Below are 16,254 nucleotides of genomic sequence, written 5' to 3'. Positions count from 1 at the left end.
GGAGGTCTTCCAGGAGTTCTGCAACCTGTATGGCTGCAAGAAGATAAGAACAACGCCCTATCACCCTCAAACCAATGGACTCTGCGAGAAGATGAACCAGGTGGTGATAGATCTGCTAAAAACATTGCCCCTGGAAGAACGTAGTCTGTGGCCTGAGAAACTGCCCGATCTGGTGGACCTGTATAACCACATCCCTGTAGGTTCCACCAACTGTACCCCGGCTTACCTAATGAGAGCAAGACCTGGTAAGCTGCCTATTGACCTGGATATGGGAGTCCTGACGCCTGAGGACACCTCGCCAGAGGCAGACTGGGATACAGAACGGCAGCAGTAGTATCGGAAAGTACAGGAGAGCGTCGAGCGAAGTCTGTCTCAAGCTAGAGAAAGGCAAGAGAAGGCTTATAACCAGTATGCTCCCGCTGTTCCCCTGGTACCTGGAGAGCAGGTCTTGAAGAGGAAGAGGCGGCTCCACAAGTTGGACGACCAGTGGGAGAAGGACCCGTACACCGTACTGCCATCAAGCCATGAGAACCCAAAAATCTGCGTAATCAGTAAGGATGGAGGAGAAACCACAGCCATTGTCTCCAGAGACCACCTGAAGAAGTGTCCCGAGCAGCTGCAAAGCCCTGAAGAAGATCAAGAAAACCCTCAACCCGCAGAGGGAAGGGAAGAAATGATCAGTACCGTACTCGGAGACTTCCCCCGGTCTTGGACACAAGTAAACGGCGCTGTCGTGGTACCCGTCCTCACCTTTCTCCAGCCAGCCCCGCAAGTGCCTACAGAGGAACCGGTAGAGCTGGAAGAGCAGCCGGCCCAAGGGGCAGAAGAGTCCACACCAGCAGTACAGGAGGATCAACCCTCTGCTAGTAGTGAGCCTGCTGTGCCCCTAGTGAGCCAAAGAGTGTGCAGAAAGCTGCCCAGCTTGCCCATAACACCTCCTACACCCTGTAGTGCAGAACCAGTTAGTGAGCTCCGTAGGTCCACTAGAGTCACTAGAGGTCAGATGCCCGCTCGCTGGAGAATCTAAACCAATGCACTGTAAAGTTGACTGTTTATTGAAAAATGTTTATGGTTTATGTTTGTTGCCTGTTACTAATTATGTTTCTCAGTTACCCTGCAGATTTATTTGGACTAACAGGTTATGGACACTGGATAACCGGAACAGTTTTGTAGATAGTTGCACCTTGGTGCCTCTTGTGAAGACGGCCGCAGAAGAGAAAACCTGTCTGGCGTGGCCTCCTTGCGGCCCAAAGTAGTTAGTCTAACCTTGCAGCCACGCCCAAGAACAACGCAAGGGGTTTGCTTTGGACAGGTCCCCTATTCTGTGCCAAGACTTCGCCTTGTTGGGTGACATGGACACCCCCTTTGTTTCATAAACTTCACCTTGGGTGATATGGACACCCGGTCACCGAAACGCCGTGACCTCTACAGACTAAAGTTTCTTGTGAATATGTTATTGTATTGTTGTTATACCTTGTATTTATGTTTCTTTAAAAAAAAATGTGTTTAGTCCCGGAGTACTAAAATTTACTAGGGGGGAATGTGACACCCCAGGGGTCTGGTTGCCACAGTAATAGAGACATTATGTCTGAGAGCAAGTGGGAGGTTTCTCTGGTCAGGAGCCCTAAGCATGCAACACGGCCCACCCAGACCTGGGAGGGGAGGAATCTGCCCTTATAAACTGGGTCTGGGGCGGGATTAGAGCAGTCAGAGCCTGGAGTGAAGTTCCAGACACAGGGAAAGCAAGATCAGGAGCTCTGTAGGAGCAGTAGCTGAAGTCCAGGGGCTGGAGCTGAGCAGAGTTCGCCCTGGACGAAGATACTAAAGCCGGACACAGGAGTCCGAGGCTGTGGGGACTGATATATACCCAGCAGCAGAAACCAGCCGGCAGGGGATTCCAGGTCCTCTGGCCATAGAAGCCCGGAGGCTCAGTCACAGAGAAGGGACCAGCGCCGTCATCCAGGAGCGGAGGCTAACAGAAGGCCCCAAGTCACCAGCCATACGGGTGAGCACCACACGGTATACTCAGGGACGTGGGCTACTTGTAACCGCTGACAGCAAGGTAGCCAGGAAGAGTGCAGATAAACGGGGAGGCCTACAACTCCACCTGGCCAGGGGAACTCCTGCTTGCTCGCAGACTGACCAGGCCCCTTATACTAGCCAGTACTCCCGGGAGGGTCTGCCTTGTACCATCAGTAAAGACCCTAAACTGCACCTCCCGTCTCTGTGATTCCTTGCCGCTCCTGCACCATTAGCACTGGGACCCTCACACCATCACTCCCATCATCTTCCACATTAGCTGCCCTGAGGCAATACTTCTCCCGTGGGGAGTCATCCCATACTCGGCTGCGCGAACAACATCAGCCTCAGCGGTCTGCAGCGCATCGGAGGTCCCCACTGACCGCAATCCACGGGTGGCGTAGTCGGACACTTATTCCAATACAAATAGACTGCCACTGGTTTGACCACCCTGGGCACGGACCGGGTCACCGCCACACGGAGACTACAACCCCCAGCATTCTACAACAGGCCCGGTTCCGGGTTCCCCTGCACAACACAGGCCCAGGGGGCGCGTCATTTACACAAGATGATTTCTGTCGTAAACGATGGTACTCAAAGGTGTTGCCCGATCTCAGAAGGAAAGTCTGCAGTCACTCTATGTGACTACAGACTGCCAAATCTTGACAATATGCCATGCGCACACTGTTATGATTCCAAAGTGGGTGAGTATTTGCGGTCATGTGCCAACTATCTGTCTCATCTGGCTTCTTTCAATAGAAGAGAATTGGGAAAAGCTAGATGAGGCTCAGCACATGACTATAAATATGCTAATTGCAAACATGCAGATATGCTATCACCCACTCGCACAGGGAATACAGGGGAATTGTGACAGTGTGGGCAAGCTTAAAACCATTTAATCTGATGAGCAAGCGTTTTGCTCATTCATTGAGTGATTAGCAGCTTGAATAAACTGGCCGATATTGGGATTACAACCAATTCTTATCTTCTTGACTGGTTATGATAAGCCAAAAATAAAGAGATGGCTGCAATGGGCGTAGCTGGAGTAGAGGCCTGAACATGACAGGGGTTTGGAAGAAGAAGGCTAGTAAAAGGTTAATAGGTAGTTTGGTCAGGAGAGGGTTAATAGCTGATTTTGCATGTCCACAAAATAAAGTTAGGTGGGGTTAGCGTTCAGGTCACATGAGTTGGGATTCAAATTAGAATTGCGAAGGAAGTTGTGGGAGGGGGCGAAGAAAAGATGAGGTTACCTTAAAAAAAAGAGGAGGAGGAGTTGGATCATCATCTTACCTGCGTATCCAGGACCAGTGAACGACTCACCCACCCGCCCTTATGTTATTTTCTTCATTTTGCTAACATAAAATTGTGTGTTGTGTTGTGTGGTGTGTTGGTCTGGACTATTTTATGGTAAAGTCAAAGCAACTGGAGGAGAGGAGGTCAGGGATGGCCTTGGTTAATGAGGTGGGGTCACATCAGAGGTATGTTGACCCTTCATTGTTGAGTTATTGTTTAGTTTCTTCTGGGACAGTTCCGGGGGAACAGGTTAAAAATTTGATAGGGTACAGCACCATGACATTTGTCAACCCTGAGTTGGAGTGGTGCGACTGGGGAGTATTTATTCTGGTGCTGTTCAGTGTTGTTAGGCCATCCAAGATCTCATCAGAGAAAAAAAGCCTATTATGGTTGATTTGATATATGTTGTAATCAATGAAGGCTGCTGTGGCCATATATTTCCACGTCACTCAGTGTTTGTGTCTTATTTGTTAAAGGGGTTGTCCTGTCCAAATCGATAAGTCTGCAGTCGCTCTGTGTGACTGCAGAATTATGAATTGCTCCAGCTCACCCTCTGGGTGCTGAGGGAATTCACTGGTTTCTCAGACAAGACTGAAGGGTATGTATACATTATACATACTCCCTAATAGTGGGCGCGGCTTCACTTTCATACACTTGTATGTAGCGAGGCCAAGCCCTCTAGTTGGCCACGTCCACTGGCCAGCCGCATCACTAGATGGGGTGCTGCCTTGCTCAATACAAGTGTATGGAGCAAGGCCACGCCCACTCAACAGGCTCTGGCTAGGAGTATGTATAACTCATACATACCCTTCGGTTCCGGGTCAGAAACCAGTGAATCTCCACAGTGCACATTGTGCACGCTGGGGGATTCATAAGTCTGCAGAGTGACTGCAGACTTATCATTTGTACCAGACAACCCTTTTCATGCCTTAGACACTCTACAATACGCTTGACGCGCCCCCTGGGCCGTGGGGTACTCGGTGCCTTGCCGGTCGTCGTTAGGGAGATGTCACAGTGGCGGTGACCTGGTCCGTGACCCAAGGCAGTCATTCAACAGGGGAATATTTGCAGGGGATTTATGCACAAAGTCTGTGACGCCACCTGTGTTACATGGCTATGTGGAACTGCTGCTGCTGTGCAGAACCTCTGGAGCTGATGTTAGTGCAGCAAAGCAGCAAAGCTGGTGTGGCTCTCCACAGGTAGAGCTTAGCTCCAGGGCAGTGTAGATGTTATAGGTTGTGCTGGGTGTTGTAGTGCAGGGGTGATGGCGCAGACAATAATCACTGAGACAGAGGGGTGCAGTCTTCCGATTTTAGTCACAGTTCTTAAGTTCCTCAGGTTACAGGTTCCGGACTACAACCTCCCATGTCGTGCTGCGCTCACTCAGAGAGGGGTTCAGTCCACCCTCAGATACCTCAGGAGTACTTATGGGGACTGCCTTCTGTGTCCTTTCTCTGGCCGTCTCCCTGCACCTCATACCAAGTGTCCCAATCCAGTACCTGCGGGCCTTGTCGGGCAACGTCTGTTCCGTCCCCTGGGTCCTCTATAGCTACCTTCTTGGTGAGACTGATATGGACTGTTGGCTGCAGGACTTGAAATACTGCAGCCTCCGGTTTCTAGTTGAGACATAGAGTGCTCTGCTAGTTGAGGGACCGGTCCCCTTTGTGTGGCCTGACCCCTCCACCTCCTGGTATATTCGGGTGTACGGGTGGCCTCCAGCACTGCCGTACCCCTAGGGTCCCTTCCTTCGTTCCTGGAGCACTTCCTGCTCCTCTCCTCTTTCTTCAGTCCTGGAATCCAAATTTAAAGGAGGATTCCTGCCCAACGTTTCAACCCACACGGGTTTTCATCAGGGGCTTCAAAAACCATATGAAGATTTGAAGAGTATATGGTCAGGATTTGCTGTGAATAGGTTTTTGAAGCCCCTGATGAAAACCCGTGTGGGTTGAAATGTTGGGCAGGAATCCTCCTTTAAATTTGGATTTTGCTGTATGTACATCAATAAAAGACATTAATAGAACCTTTGACCTTTGTGCTATTGTTATTTTTGAGTGCCAGAACCTTATTCTGATTTACAAAACATGTGTATGTCAAGCAATCCACACTTGTTTTGTGGCTGTCTAACAGCTGTGAAAACATAGCCATGAAACATGCTAGCGAAGGGTCTCAAACATGTCACTTGATCACCCGCGATACTCAGTGCATACCCTGGGCAAACTCGAGTAACGAGTGCTTGGCTCATCATTAGTAGGCTGTAATCATGTTGATTGCAAGACAAATTTTGTTTCATGTTACATTAGTTGTTTTACAGATCAGAAAGATTTTAATCAATTACGTTGCCGTTAAGTATGCATTAACACAATACGTTTTTGATCATTTTTCTGTGTAGGTGGGAACAGCACAAAACAAAATCATAGGTGTCTTTTTTGTCAACAGTTGCAGCTTTTTGCAATTTCTTTTTTTCAAGAAAGCTAGCTGCAAAACAACAGCATATCACGGTAAAATGCATGTGCTGTCGATCACAGCCGCACTCCATTAATCTACCTTTACACTCAGCTTTTGAGATTGACAATTGACTGAATAGAAATTGGTCAGAAATCTGTATGTGTAAAGGCAGCGTAAGCGTCCTGTTATAGTTTTGTAATAACTTAAAAACAAGATTAATGCAGGAAACGCTAATCCTAGTTATGAACTCCGGGGAGAATGTAACAAAGACATCACAAGATTCACTGTTGACTGACAGAAACAGAAATGGAAGATTTGTGCTTCTTTATCCGTAAACAACTTTCTCATCCAATTAAATGTAGGTAGTTTATTTGACCCAATAAATAATTTGCTTTTTGGAACAGAAACCTCTATGTGCAGAACACACTGAAATGTCTTATGTGGCTTTCTAAATATTTTGCCATTAATGCTGTCATTCATTAAAAAAGCAACATCAGCGTTTATTTCATCAGCAATCAAAGGTCAATTAAATGGACAGGCTCATTATCTATAACGCACTAAGCCGCTTAGACCCTTTCTGTATTTATATATTGCTATTTCTTACTGAACATGTGATATATGTTTTTAATAGACAGGTAAATCCTTTTTAAGAGACATAATATAAGGACTGCTTGGTGTTCCCTTTATGAGCCATTACAGAAATACCCTAGGTATCAATGGTATCCGGTCTGGCAGACCTCATCTACATATGAACTTCACTGGTGACCATTTACTTAAATGGCTGCTATGCAATACTACATTTCCCCTGTAGTGGCCACTGCACAAAATAAGCATAGCTGGCTGCAACTTACTTTTATCACTGGGGCGTTTGGGTAGGCACCCCCTTCTATTTTCATTAGGTTTGATCCTAGAAAGTAACTTACTGTCCAGTGACTTTGCCAGAGCACAGCTATGTAATACAGTCTGTACAACCCATTACAGCCTGTTACATCTGGAACACAAGGTGCTCAGACATTACATGGAGCACACTATTACACAGTATATACTATTCATAACATACAGCATATATTTATTGACATGACATACATACTCAACAAGTGCAATAAGATGTCAAACTATATTTTTCCCAAAAGGAACATACCATAAGAAATTTGCATAAAGGGGGAAAATATTATTATCCCCTTTACATATTATCTCCAAAAGAAAACTGAATTTAAAGACCTTTTGAGCTCAGGTTTAATTTAACAGTGTGAAGCCATCCCAATGAAAGCAAAACACAAGCAATACTTACTACAGTAAATTGTGCCCTGCTCCCATTGTCTCCACTAAACCAGATGAGATGATATTCCACCAATAGTAGCCTGACTGCAACCGATCAGGGGCCTCAGTGGTCAAATCACTCGTGGTCATAATGTAATCAAATTAGGTCTTGTGGAGATTTTAGGAAAGGTAGCGCTGGTATGCATGAATGGGGAGCTAAATACTTGTAGTAGGTATCTTTTTTTTATCAGAATGACTTCCCATTATGAACTTTAAAAATTGGGAACTTTTAATGGTAGGAAACCTTTTTATTCCTTAAAGGCCACAGGATAACAGGGAACATATCTTTCCAACTTCCCCCTAGTACACCAGGAAAACGTGTCACAGGACACCTGCCTGACTGCTGTACTGTGTAGCAATATTATTTGGGTGCTTTTGGGTCCGTTAAACTTTGTGGAAGGATGTGTGTGGGCCTTTATACTATCTGGAGGGCTGTGTGTGTGTGTGTGGGGGGGTCATTATACTGTGTGAGGGTCATTACACTGTGTGGAGGGCTGTATGAGGGTCATTATATACAACCCCTGGCAAAAATTATGGAATCACTGGGCTCGGAGGATGTTCATTCAGTTGTTTAATGTTGTTGAAAAAAAGCAGATCACAGATATGGCACAAAACTAAAGTCATTTCAAATGGCAACTTTATGGCTTTAAGAAACACACTAAAAGAAATCAAGATTAAAAATATGGTACTCAGCAAGGGTAATTTTTTTCAGACCAAGCAGAGGGAAAAAAAATATGGAATCACTCAATTCTGAGGAAAAAATTATGGAATCATGAAAAACAAACACACAAAAAAAATACTCCAATACATCACTAGTATTTTGTTGCACAACCTCTGGCTTTAATAACAGCTTGCAGTCACTGAGGCATGGACTTAATGAGTGACAAACAGTACTCTTCATCAATCTGGCTCCAACTTTCTCTGATTGCTATTGCCAGATCAGCTTTGCAGGTTGGAGCCTTGTCATGGACCATTTTCTTCAACTTCCACCAAAGATTTTCAATTGGATTGAGATCCGGACTATTTGCAGGCCATGACATTGACCTTATGGTTCTTCTTTCAAGGAATATTTTCACAGTTTTTGCTCTATAGCAGGATGCATTATCATCTTGAAAAATTATGTCATCATCCCCAAACATCCTTTCAATTGATGGGATTAGAAAACTGTCCAAAATATCAATGTAAACTTGGGCATTTATTGAAGATGTAATGACAGCCATCTCCCCAGTGCTTTTACCTGACATGCAGCCCCATATTATCAATGACTGTGGAAATTTGCATGTTCTCTTCATGCAGTCATCTTTATAAATCTCATTGGAAAGGCACCAATCAAAAGTTCCAGCATTATCACCTTGCCCAATGCAGATTCGCGATTCATCACTGAATATGACTTTCATCCAGTCATCCACAGTCCATGATTGCTTTTCCTTAGCCCATTGTAACCTTGTTTTTTTCTGTTTAGGTGTTAATGATGGCTTTAGTTTAGCTTTTCTGTATGTAAATCCCATTTCCTTTAGGCGGTTTATTACAGTTCGGTCACAGACATTGACTCCAGTTTCCTCTCATTCGTTCCTCATTTGTTTTATTGTGCATTTCCTGTTTTGGAGACATATTGCTTTAAGTTTCCGGTCTTGACGCTTTGATGTCTTCCTTGGTCTACCAGTATGTTTGCCTTTAACAACCTTCCCATGTTGTTTGTATTTGGTGCAGATTTTAGACACAGCTAACTGTGAACAACCAACATCTTTTGCAACATTGAGTGATGATTTACTGTCTTTTAAGAGTTTGATAATCCTCTCCTTTGTTTCAATTGACATCTCTCGTGTTGGAGCCATGATTCATGTCAGTCCACTTGGTGCAACAGCTCTCCAAGGTGTGATCACTCCCTTTCTGATGCAGACTAACAAGCAGATCTAATTTGATGCAGGTGTTAGTTTTGGAAATGAAGATTTACAGGGTGATTCCATAATTTTTTCTTCAGAATTGAGTGATTCCATAATTTTTTCCCTCTGCTTGGTCCGAAAAAAATGACCCTTACTGAGTACCACATTTTTTTTCTTGATTTATTTTAGCGTTTCTTAAAGCCATAAAGTTGCCATTTGAAATGACTTTAGTTTTGTGCCATGTCGGTGATCTGCTTTTTTTCAACAACATTAAACAACTGAATGAACATCCTCCGAGCCCGGTGATTCCATAATTTTTGCCAGGGGTTGTAGTATAATCGCCCCCGTACAATGTAATGACTGTGTGGATGGCCGCTTGGGGGTTTCATACTGAGTGGAAGGTTGTGGGGAGCTTCATACTGTGTGGAGGGCCATCAATCTGTTATGTGGGATGGTGAGATACATCATACTGTGTTGTGAGATTGTGGGGGCCATCATACTGTGTTGGGGATAACTCAGGGCCTCATAATGTGTGTAGGGAAACTGTAGGTTCATCATTGTGTTGGGGACACTATGGGGCATTATACTGTGCAGAGGGTAATGTGGGGAAAATATCTGGGTTATCATACTGTGTTTTGGGAGGGCATTTTTGTTGGCATCATACCTTATGGGGGCAATGAAAGGGGTATCAGAGTAGGTAAGAACACCAAAGGCTTCAATAGGGGCAAACTTAATTTTTAAGTGCTATAATAAATGTTCTCTCTATATTTAAAAGTTGGGAGATACGCCTTTCTGTGACTATACTATGCACCATGTTCCCGCCTACTCTGCCAAATATTTTTCTTATTAGGGGATATGGGGGACCCAACTAGGACTCCATTTATTGTACAGCCAAACTCTGATTCATGCTGCCTGAGGTTTGGACGGCTCGGATCAGGTGACAGGTTGTCTTTAAATGAATGTGACGCACCGCTGGGCCTGTGTCGCGCAGCGTTGCGCACGCGGGAGCTTACCCGGAGCCGGATCTGTTGAGGGTAGTAGTCTCGTGGCGGTGACCCGGTCCGTGCCCAGGGAGTCAGACTAAGTGGCGCTGTATTAGCGGTAGATGTTGGACGACTACGCCACCCGTCGAATGCAGCTATGGAGCTGCCGCTGCAGGGCAGACCGCTGAGGCCGGTGGTAGGATTGTGCAGCGTGATAGTATAAACCCCAACGGGAGGGGTATGGCCTCAGGGCAGCCGACGTGGACGATGGGGGTAGCAGGAACCACTCGGAGACGGTACGGTGTAGTTCAGGGTCTTTACTGGTGACAAAGATAGACCCTCCCGGAGTACTGGCTAGCGATTGGGGCCTGGTCAGTCCTTGAGCAGATGGGATCTCCCCTGGCCAGGCGGAGTTGTAGGCCTTCCAAACTAACTGTACTCTTCTGGCTACCTTGCTAGAGGCGGGTAAAAGTAGCCCACGTCCCTGAGTGTGCCGTGTGGTGCTCACCCGTATGGCCGGTGACTGGGGGCCTTCTAGTAGCTTCCGCTCCACGACGGCGGTGCTGGTCCCATGCGTGTGACCGTGCCTTCGGGTTTCTTGGCCAGAGGACCTGGAATCCCCTGCCTGACGGATTCTGCTGCTGGGTAGGAGTTAGTCCCCACAGCCTCGGACTCCGGGTCCGGTAAGAAATCTTCCCAGTCAGGGCGAGCTCTGCAGCTGCCAGCCCCTGACTCCTTGTAACACTGCTCCCACAGAGCTCCTGATGTTCTGTTCCTATATTTGCTTCTTTTCTCTGTCTCTACTTCTTCTCTACTCCCTAACCCTGCCTCAGCCCCAGGTTTATATAGGGGAAGTCCTTCCCCTCCCAGGACTGGGCAGGAGGTGTGGCATGCATAGGATTCCTGACCAAGAGACTTCCCACCTGCTCTCAGACATAACATTGCTGTTACTGTGGAAACCAGACCCCTGGGGTGCCACATTCCCCCCTAGTGAAATTTAGTACTCCGGGACTAAACATATTTTAGAAAAACATAACAAGATATAACAATAACAATACAATAAAGAAACACATAAAGGTGGTCACGGCATGTCCGTAACCGGGTGCAGTCTTTGAAGAAAGCAAGGTGTCCATTTCACCAAAACAGGGAGACGTAACCAGGTAGGGGTCTGTCCTGCCCCGAGTCCTTAACAGTCTTTAGTCCATTCCTGGGTTACGCTCCAACCATGTACAAGGATTCCCGGTAAATCCACCAAGGACTCCTATAAATAACGCCGGAGAGTTCCACCTGTTGCCGTCGCATCAGTGCCCGGATCTCTTTTTGGAGCACTCGCTGCTCGCCGGAGCTGGCATTCTTGGCAACCTGCTGTAAAAGGAAAATCACCTCTTGCCATATGTCCGGGTTGATTACAGCGGCGGCAGATGGGTCGTCCGTCCTCGTTGTATCGGTCGCTGGGTCTTCCTCTGGCCGGTGGGGTCCTCCTTGGTCGATGCCACGGGATGTCCTCCGGTCCGGATGCCAGCTGGATCTTCCCTGGAGTAGAAACCTGTAAAGACTGCACAGTTCGGGTTAGCGCAGCAACGCTTTTAGCTAGCTCTTGGACCTGATGGTGCAGGTCTGGAGCCGGGTCATTGCTCAAAGCCTGCGCATCAGCTCCCACAGGCCCTGCCGACAAGTGCGCCGCCTCCTGGTGGTAAGTGGTAGTGGGGCGTCTGTGGGTCACAACGCCACCTGGTGCCGGTTCTCGGAGCACCCGGATGGCTCTGTCCTTGAACTGTGCAAATCCCAGATGAGGGTCCTGTAAGGCCATTGCCCGCAACTGGGTTCGGTGGGCATTGCAATATAAACCCTCTATAAATTGTTCAGTCAACAGCCTGTCCTCGTCTTCCACGCCGTCAGGGTCGGTCTGCTTAATGGCTCTCAGGGCTTCTTGTAGGTTTAATGCATAGTCCCTTATACTCTCATGTGCCCGCTGTTTGCACCCGTAGAATCTGAGCTTGATCTCGGCTGAGGTGCGGGTATCAAAGGTGTCCCTCAGCCGGGCCAGTATCCCTGCGACAGTCCTCCCCCCAGGTGGCCAGGACTTTACCTCACTTTGGGCTGCCCCGGTTAATTGGGCCACCAGGATGCTCACTTTTTGCTCTTCTGTAAGGGGGTACACTTGGAAGAGGCTATCCAGCTTTTCTCTAAAGTCATGCAGGGTATGCGATTCCCCAGAGTACTGGGGTAGCCAGGCTGCCCCCGGGATATAGGGCATGGTGAAAGGCATGACCGCAACAGCGGTGGCGCTGGCGGGGGTTGAAGCGGTGAAGCTCTCCTCCGTATCCGACATCCTTCTCCCCCCTAGTGGACCGTGGCCTACCTTGCGATGATCCTCTTCCGTAGGCCGCGGCTCCGCAGTGGATCGTCAGGGTTGAGGACCTTCCGTCACGCTCCTGTGACGTCGGCGTCTGCTGGGCTCCTTCCAGGACCTTACGCAACGTCCGGACGTGAGGCGGGGCTTCAGTTCTCGCGCGCTTTCGGAGTCCACGCCCCTCTTCTTCCCGCGCGGCGTCCTCAAGATGGCGTCCAATGGCGGGAAACCTCCACGGATGGCGGGAAGAAGGCCGAAGATGGCGCCGGATGGCGGGAAAACTTCGCAGATGGCGGGAAGAATGTAGAAGATGGCGCCGGATGGTGGGAATCTTCACCACTGGTAAGTTTGAACAGTCTTTTTCAGGTACGCAGTACCCGGTGGTTGCGGGCACGAGATCCTGCCGACTACGCCAAAAGTTGTCGCACCCCTGGGCCTGTGTCGCGCAGCGTTGCGCACGCGGGAGCTTACCCGGAGCCGGATCTGTTGAGGGTAGTAGTCTCGTGGCGGTGACCCGGTCCATGCCCAGGGAGTCAGACTAAGTGGCGCTGTATTAGCGGTAGATGTTGGACGACTACGCCACCCGTCGAATGCAGCTATGGAGCTGCCGCTGCAGGGCAGACCGCTGAGGCCGGTGGTAGGATTGTGCAGCGTGATAGTATAACCCCCAACGGGAGGGGTATGGCCTCAGGGCAGCCGACGTGGACGATGGGGGTAGCAGGAACCACTCGGAGACGGTACGGTGTAGTTCAGGGTCTTTACTGGTGACAAAGATAGACCCTCCCAGAGTACTGGCTAGCGATTGGGGCCTGGTCAGTCCTTGAGCAGATGGGATCTCCCCTGGCCAGGCGGAGTTGTAGGCCTCCCAAACTAACTGTACTCTTCTGGCTACCTTGCTAGAGGCGGGTAAAAGTAGCCCACGTCCCTGAGTGTGCCGTGTGGTGCTCACCCGTATGGCCGGTGACTCGGGGCCTTCTAGTAGCTTCCGCTCCACGACGGCGGTGCTGGTCCCATGCGTGTGACCGTGCCTTCGGGTTTCTTGGCCAGAGGACCTGGAATCCCCTGCCTGACGGATTCTGCTGCTGGGTAGGAGTTAGTCCCCACAGCCTCGGACTCCGGGTCCGGTAAGAAATCTTCCCAGTCAGGGCGAGCTCTGCAGCTGCCAGCCCCTGACTCCTTGTAACACTGCTCCCACAGAGCTCCTGATGTTCTGTTCCTATATTTGCTTCTTTTCTCTGTCTCTACTTCTTCTCTACTCCCTAACCCTGCCTCAGCCCCAGGTTTATATAGGGGAAGTCCTTCCCCTCCCAGGACTGGGCAGGAGGTGTGGCATGCATAGGATTCCTGACCAAGAGACCTCCCACCTGCTCTCAGACATAACATTGCTGTTACTGTGGAAACCAGACCCCTGGGGTGCCACAAATGTAATAAAGTCTTAGAGTAAAATGATAGGACATATTCTGTTGTTTCCAAATACGTAGGGATATCTTTTAGTATTCCGTTGTGTTGCTCCACAGCACTGTATAGAGACAACAGAGCTAACCACTGAGCCTCCGCGATGCTCGATATTACATTAGTATGGAGACGGTGATTTACCTGTGCAATATGTAGTCCTCCATAGTAAATTCATTGTTGCAGGAGTTCACAGATAGCGGGAATTATCAGCCTGAGATTTAGTGTCTTCAGAGATCTTTACCCATTGCTCTCTTAATAACACAGTGCTGGACATTATACCATGTTTATTTCTAGCAGTTCCTTGTGCTCTGCTGGTGCTAAGTTAGGAAGTTTATGGAGCGGACATGGTATATATTCCTCCTGCTAATTGCATTGCACAGAGCTGCTGAATCATCTTTCTCTGGCTTACTCATTTTAATTACACTGCTCACTGTAAAGTTTATAAATGTATATTCAGAAATGAAAATGTTACCTTATACAAGATCACAGCAGTATGGAGCAATGAGAAGATGATCATTTTCTTGATGTATTTCTCAGAAGACATGCTTGCAGAAGGGTAAGTCTAAGATACAGAGCAGAGTTTATTACGATTTCACCCCATAAACAGAATTGCTAATGCATTTTATAATCCCACAGATTTAAGATAGATAATAAAGAGCATAAGCTTCAGCACATCTTTTAAAGTAGCTGGAATATTGATTTATTCTGCTAGCAATATGGAGTTCAAATCTAGATCATCTTTACTTTTCTATTGCTTTTCACTTAGAGTTGTACTATATGAACTGAGTATTTAGGTTATAATGCTCTTATACATGCGGCAAAGCTACATTTGTCAGTGTAGCAGGTAGATATGAGCGAATCTATTAGATGGGAACCAAATTAGTTTTGAATTGTAGGAAATTCACTGTACCCCGCAAATTTTAACAATTTATAATTCATTTTGTGCAAATCACCAAAAAAAATGCCCTTCACTTTTTTACACAATGCATAAGATTGCTTCAGTCAGAGAAGGCACAAATGACCTCAGTGGGCTTCCCAATAATGCCTTGCAGCTATGAGATAGCTATCAGATAGTATAATACAGCCATCACATGGCATAGAACATCAAATAGCATAGCACAGTCTCTCATAGGCAACATAAAAGTCGAGGCAGGGAATGCAGTGCAGCAACTATTTTAGGGTGAATCTGTTTAGCAAGAGAATGTCACAGCTCATCAATAGAAATTGGGAGAAAGAGTAAAAAAACTATGAGTACAATGTACAGATTATGACGTGACAAAACAACAGTGAAGAACAGTTACCATCCGTTTGCCCAGGAGAGGAACAATCAGAGGAAAAGTATAATAGAAACACGTCACCACTTCTGTATTTTTTACCCACTTCTGCATTTTGTCTTATTAATACTGATGTTAAAAAAATCACAAAATACTCAACTTGTGCACGTGGCCTTACTCATAACCATAGTAGACTAGCATCACTTAAGGCTACTTGCACATGATGAGTTTTTGTTGAGTTTTTGACGTTGCGTCTTTTGGCTGCGTAAAAAGCACAGCGTCTCAGACCATATGCACAAGTTCAGTATTTGGTGAGCTTTTTACCTTAGTATTTGTCAGCCAAAACCAGGTGTGGGTGAAAAATACAGAAGTTGTGATGTGTTTCTATTATACTTTTCCTCTGATTGTTCCTCTCCTGATTTTGGCTTACACATACTGATGTAAAATACTGACCAAATAGTGAATGTGGGCACACATGGCCTAACAAAGTAAGCAGACAACACGTATGGTACGCGATCCGAAGACAGCTCGATAGATGTGCACCTGATGTCTGCAGTTCATTCAGTATATGGCGGATGATGGAAAGGAGTTAAAGCATCAAAAAATGCCAACATTTTGCTTGTCACTTGTACTGCGAAGTGATCATAATTAAGCTATATTCTCCTGGGTATATGCCAAAATAACATAGTATTTATTGATGAAATATAAGCCAAAAGTATGACTAAATAAATAAATAAATGACGTTTGGCCATCTCTTGGTGATTTTAAATACTAAATGTGAATTCAGTCCATTCTGTGTTGATCCAGTAGACATTATTTATGACCGTATCATAGTTTTAACAACTGAGTAGAGCATTTTTGGAGACTCTTCATATGAAATGGAGGATAGTATAAATTATATAAAACATAATAAAATATCCATTACATACATTGTAAGTTGTGTGAGTTAGGTGTAAGAAGGTGGGAACTTCAACATAACAGCTACAGGTAATCATCAATCTATGACACATCTGAAAAGAACTCCAAAAGGTTGACTCAGTGTCCATCTTGGATATTGCCTAAAAAAAAATCAAGAAATAATATAGGTATTCACATTTAGACCTTCTACATACAGTACATACACACTCACGGACACACACACGGAAAAGCTGCAAGCTGAATGATATCAGGGACACCATTTTATCTCATTTTCAAAGAACCCCTTTAAAGGTGCAAAAGACTTTACAAAG

The 16,254-nt window shown here is 46.6% G+C and overlaps 1 protein-coding gene across 1 annotated transcript in view; it reads right to left on the bottom strand.

Moving 5' to 3' along the window:
- The window catches only part of LAPTM5 (lysosomal protein transmembrane 5), a 144,095-nt gene that overhangs the window by 16,354 nt on the left and 111,487 nt on the right, over positions 1–16,254 (bottom strand). The window contains exons 5-6 of the mRNA XM_073670614.1: positions 15,955–16,083; positions 14,224–14,313 (exon numbers count right to left, since the gene is read on the bottom strand). Coding sequence (XP_073526715.1) covers positions 14,224–14,313; positions 15,955–16,083 — 219 coding nt within the window. The remainder of the gene's footprint in view (positions 1–14,223; positions 14,314–15,954; positions 16,084–16,254) is intronic.

This window comes from Phyllobates terribilis, unplaced genomic scaffold (assembly GCF_046119375.1).
Source record: "Phyllobates terribilis strain yellow unplaced genomic scaffold, ASM4611937v1 Scaffold_2__4_contigs__length_985480577, whole genome shotgun sequence".
In the NCBI taxonomy this organism is placed as follows: Eukaryota; Metazoa; Chordata; class Amphibia; order Anura; family Dendrobatidae; genus Phyllobates; species Phyllobates terribilis.
Note: the sequence above shows the minus strand (reverse complement) of the source record. Positions and strands in the feature narration are given on the sequence as shown.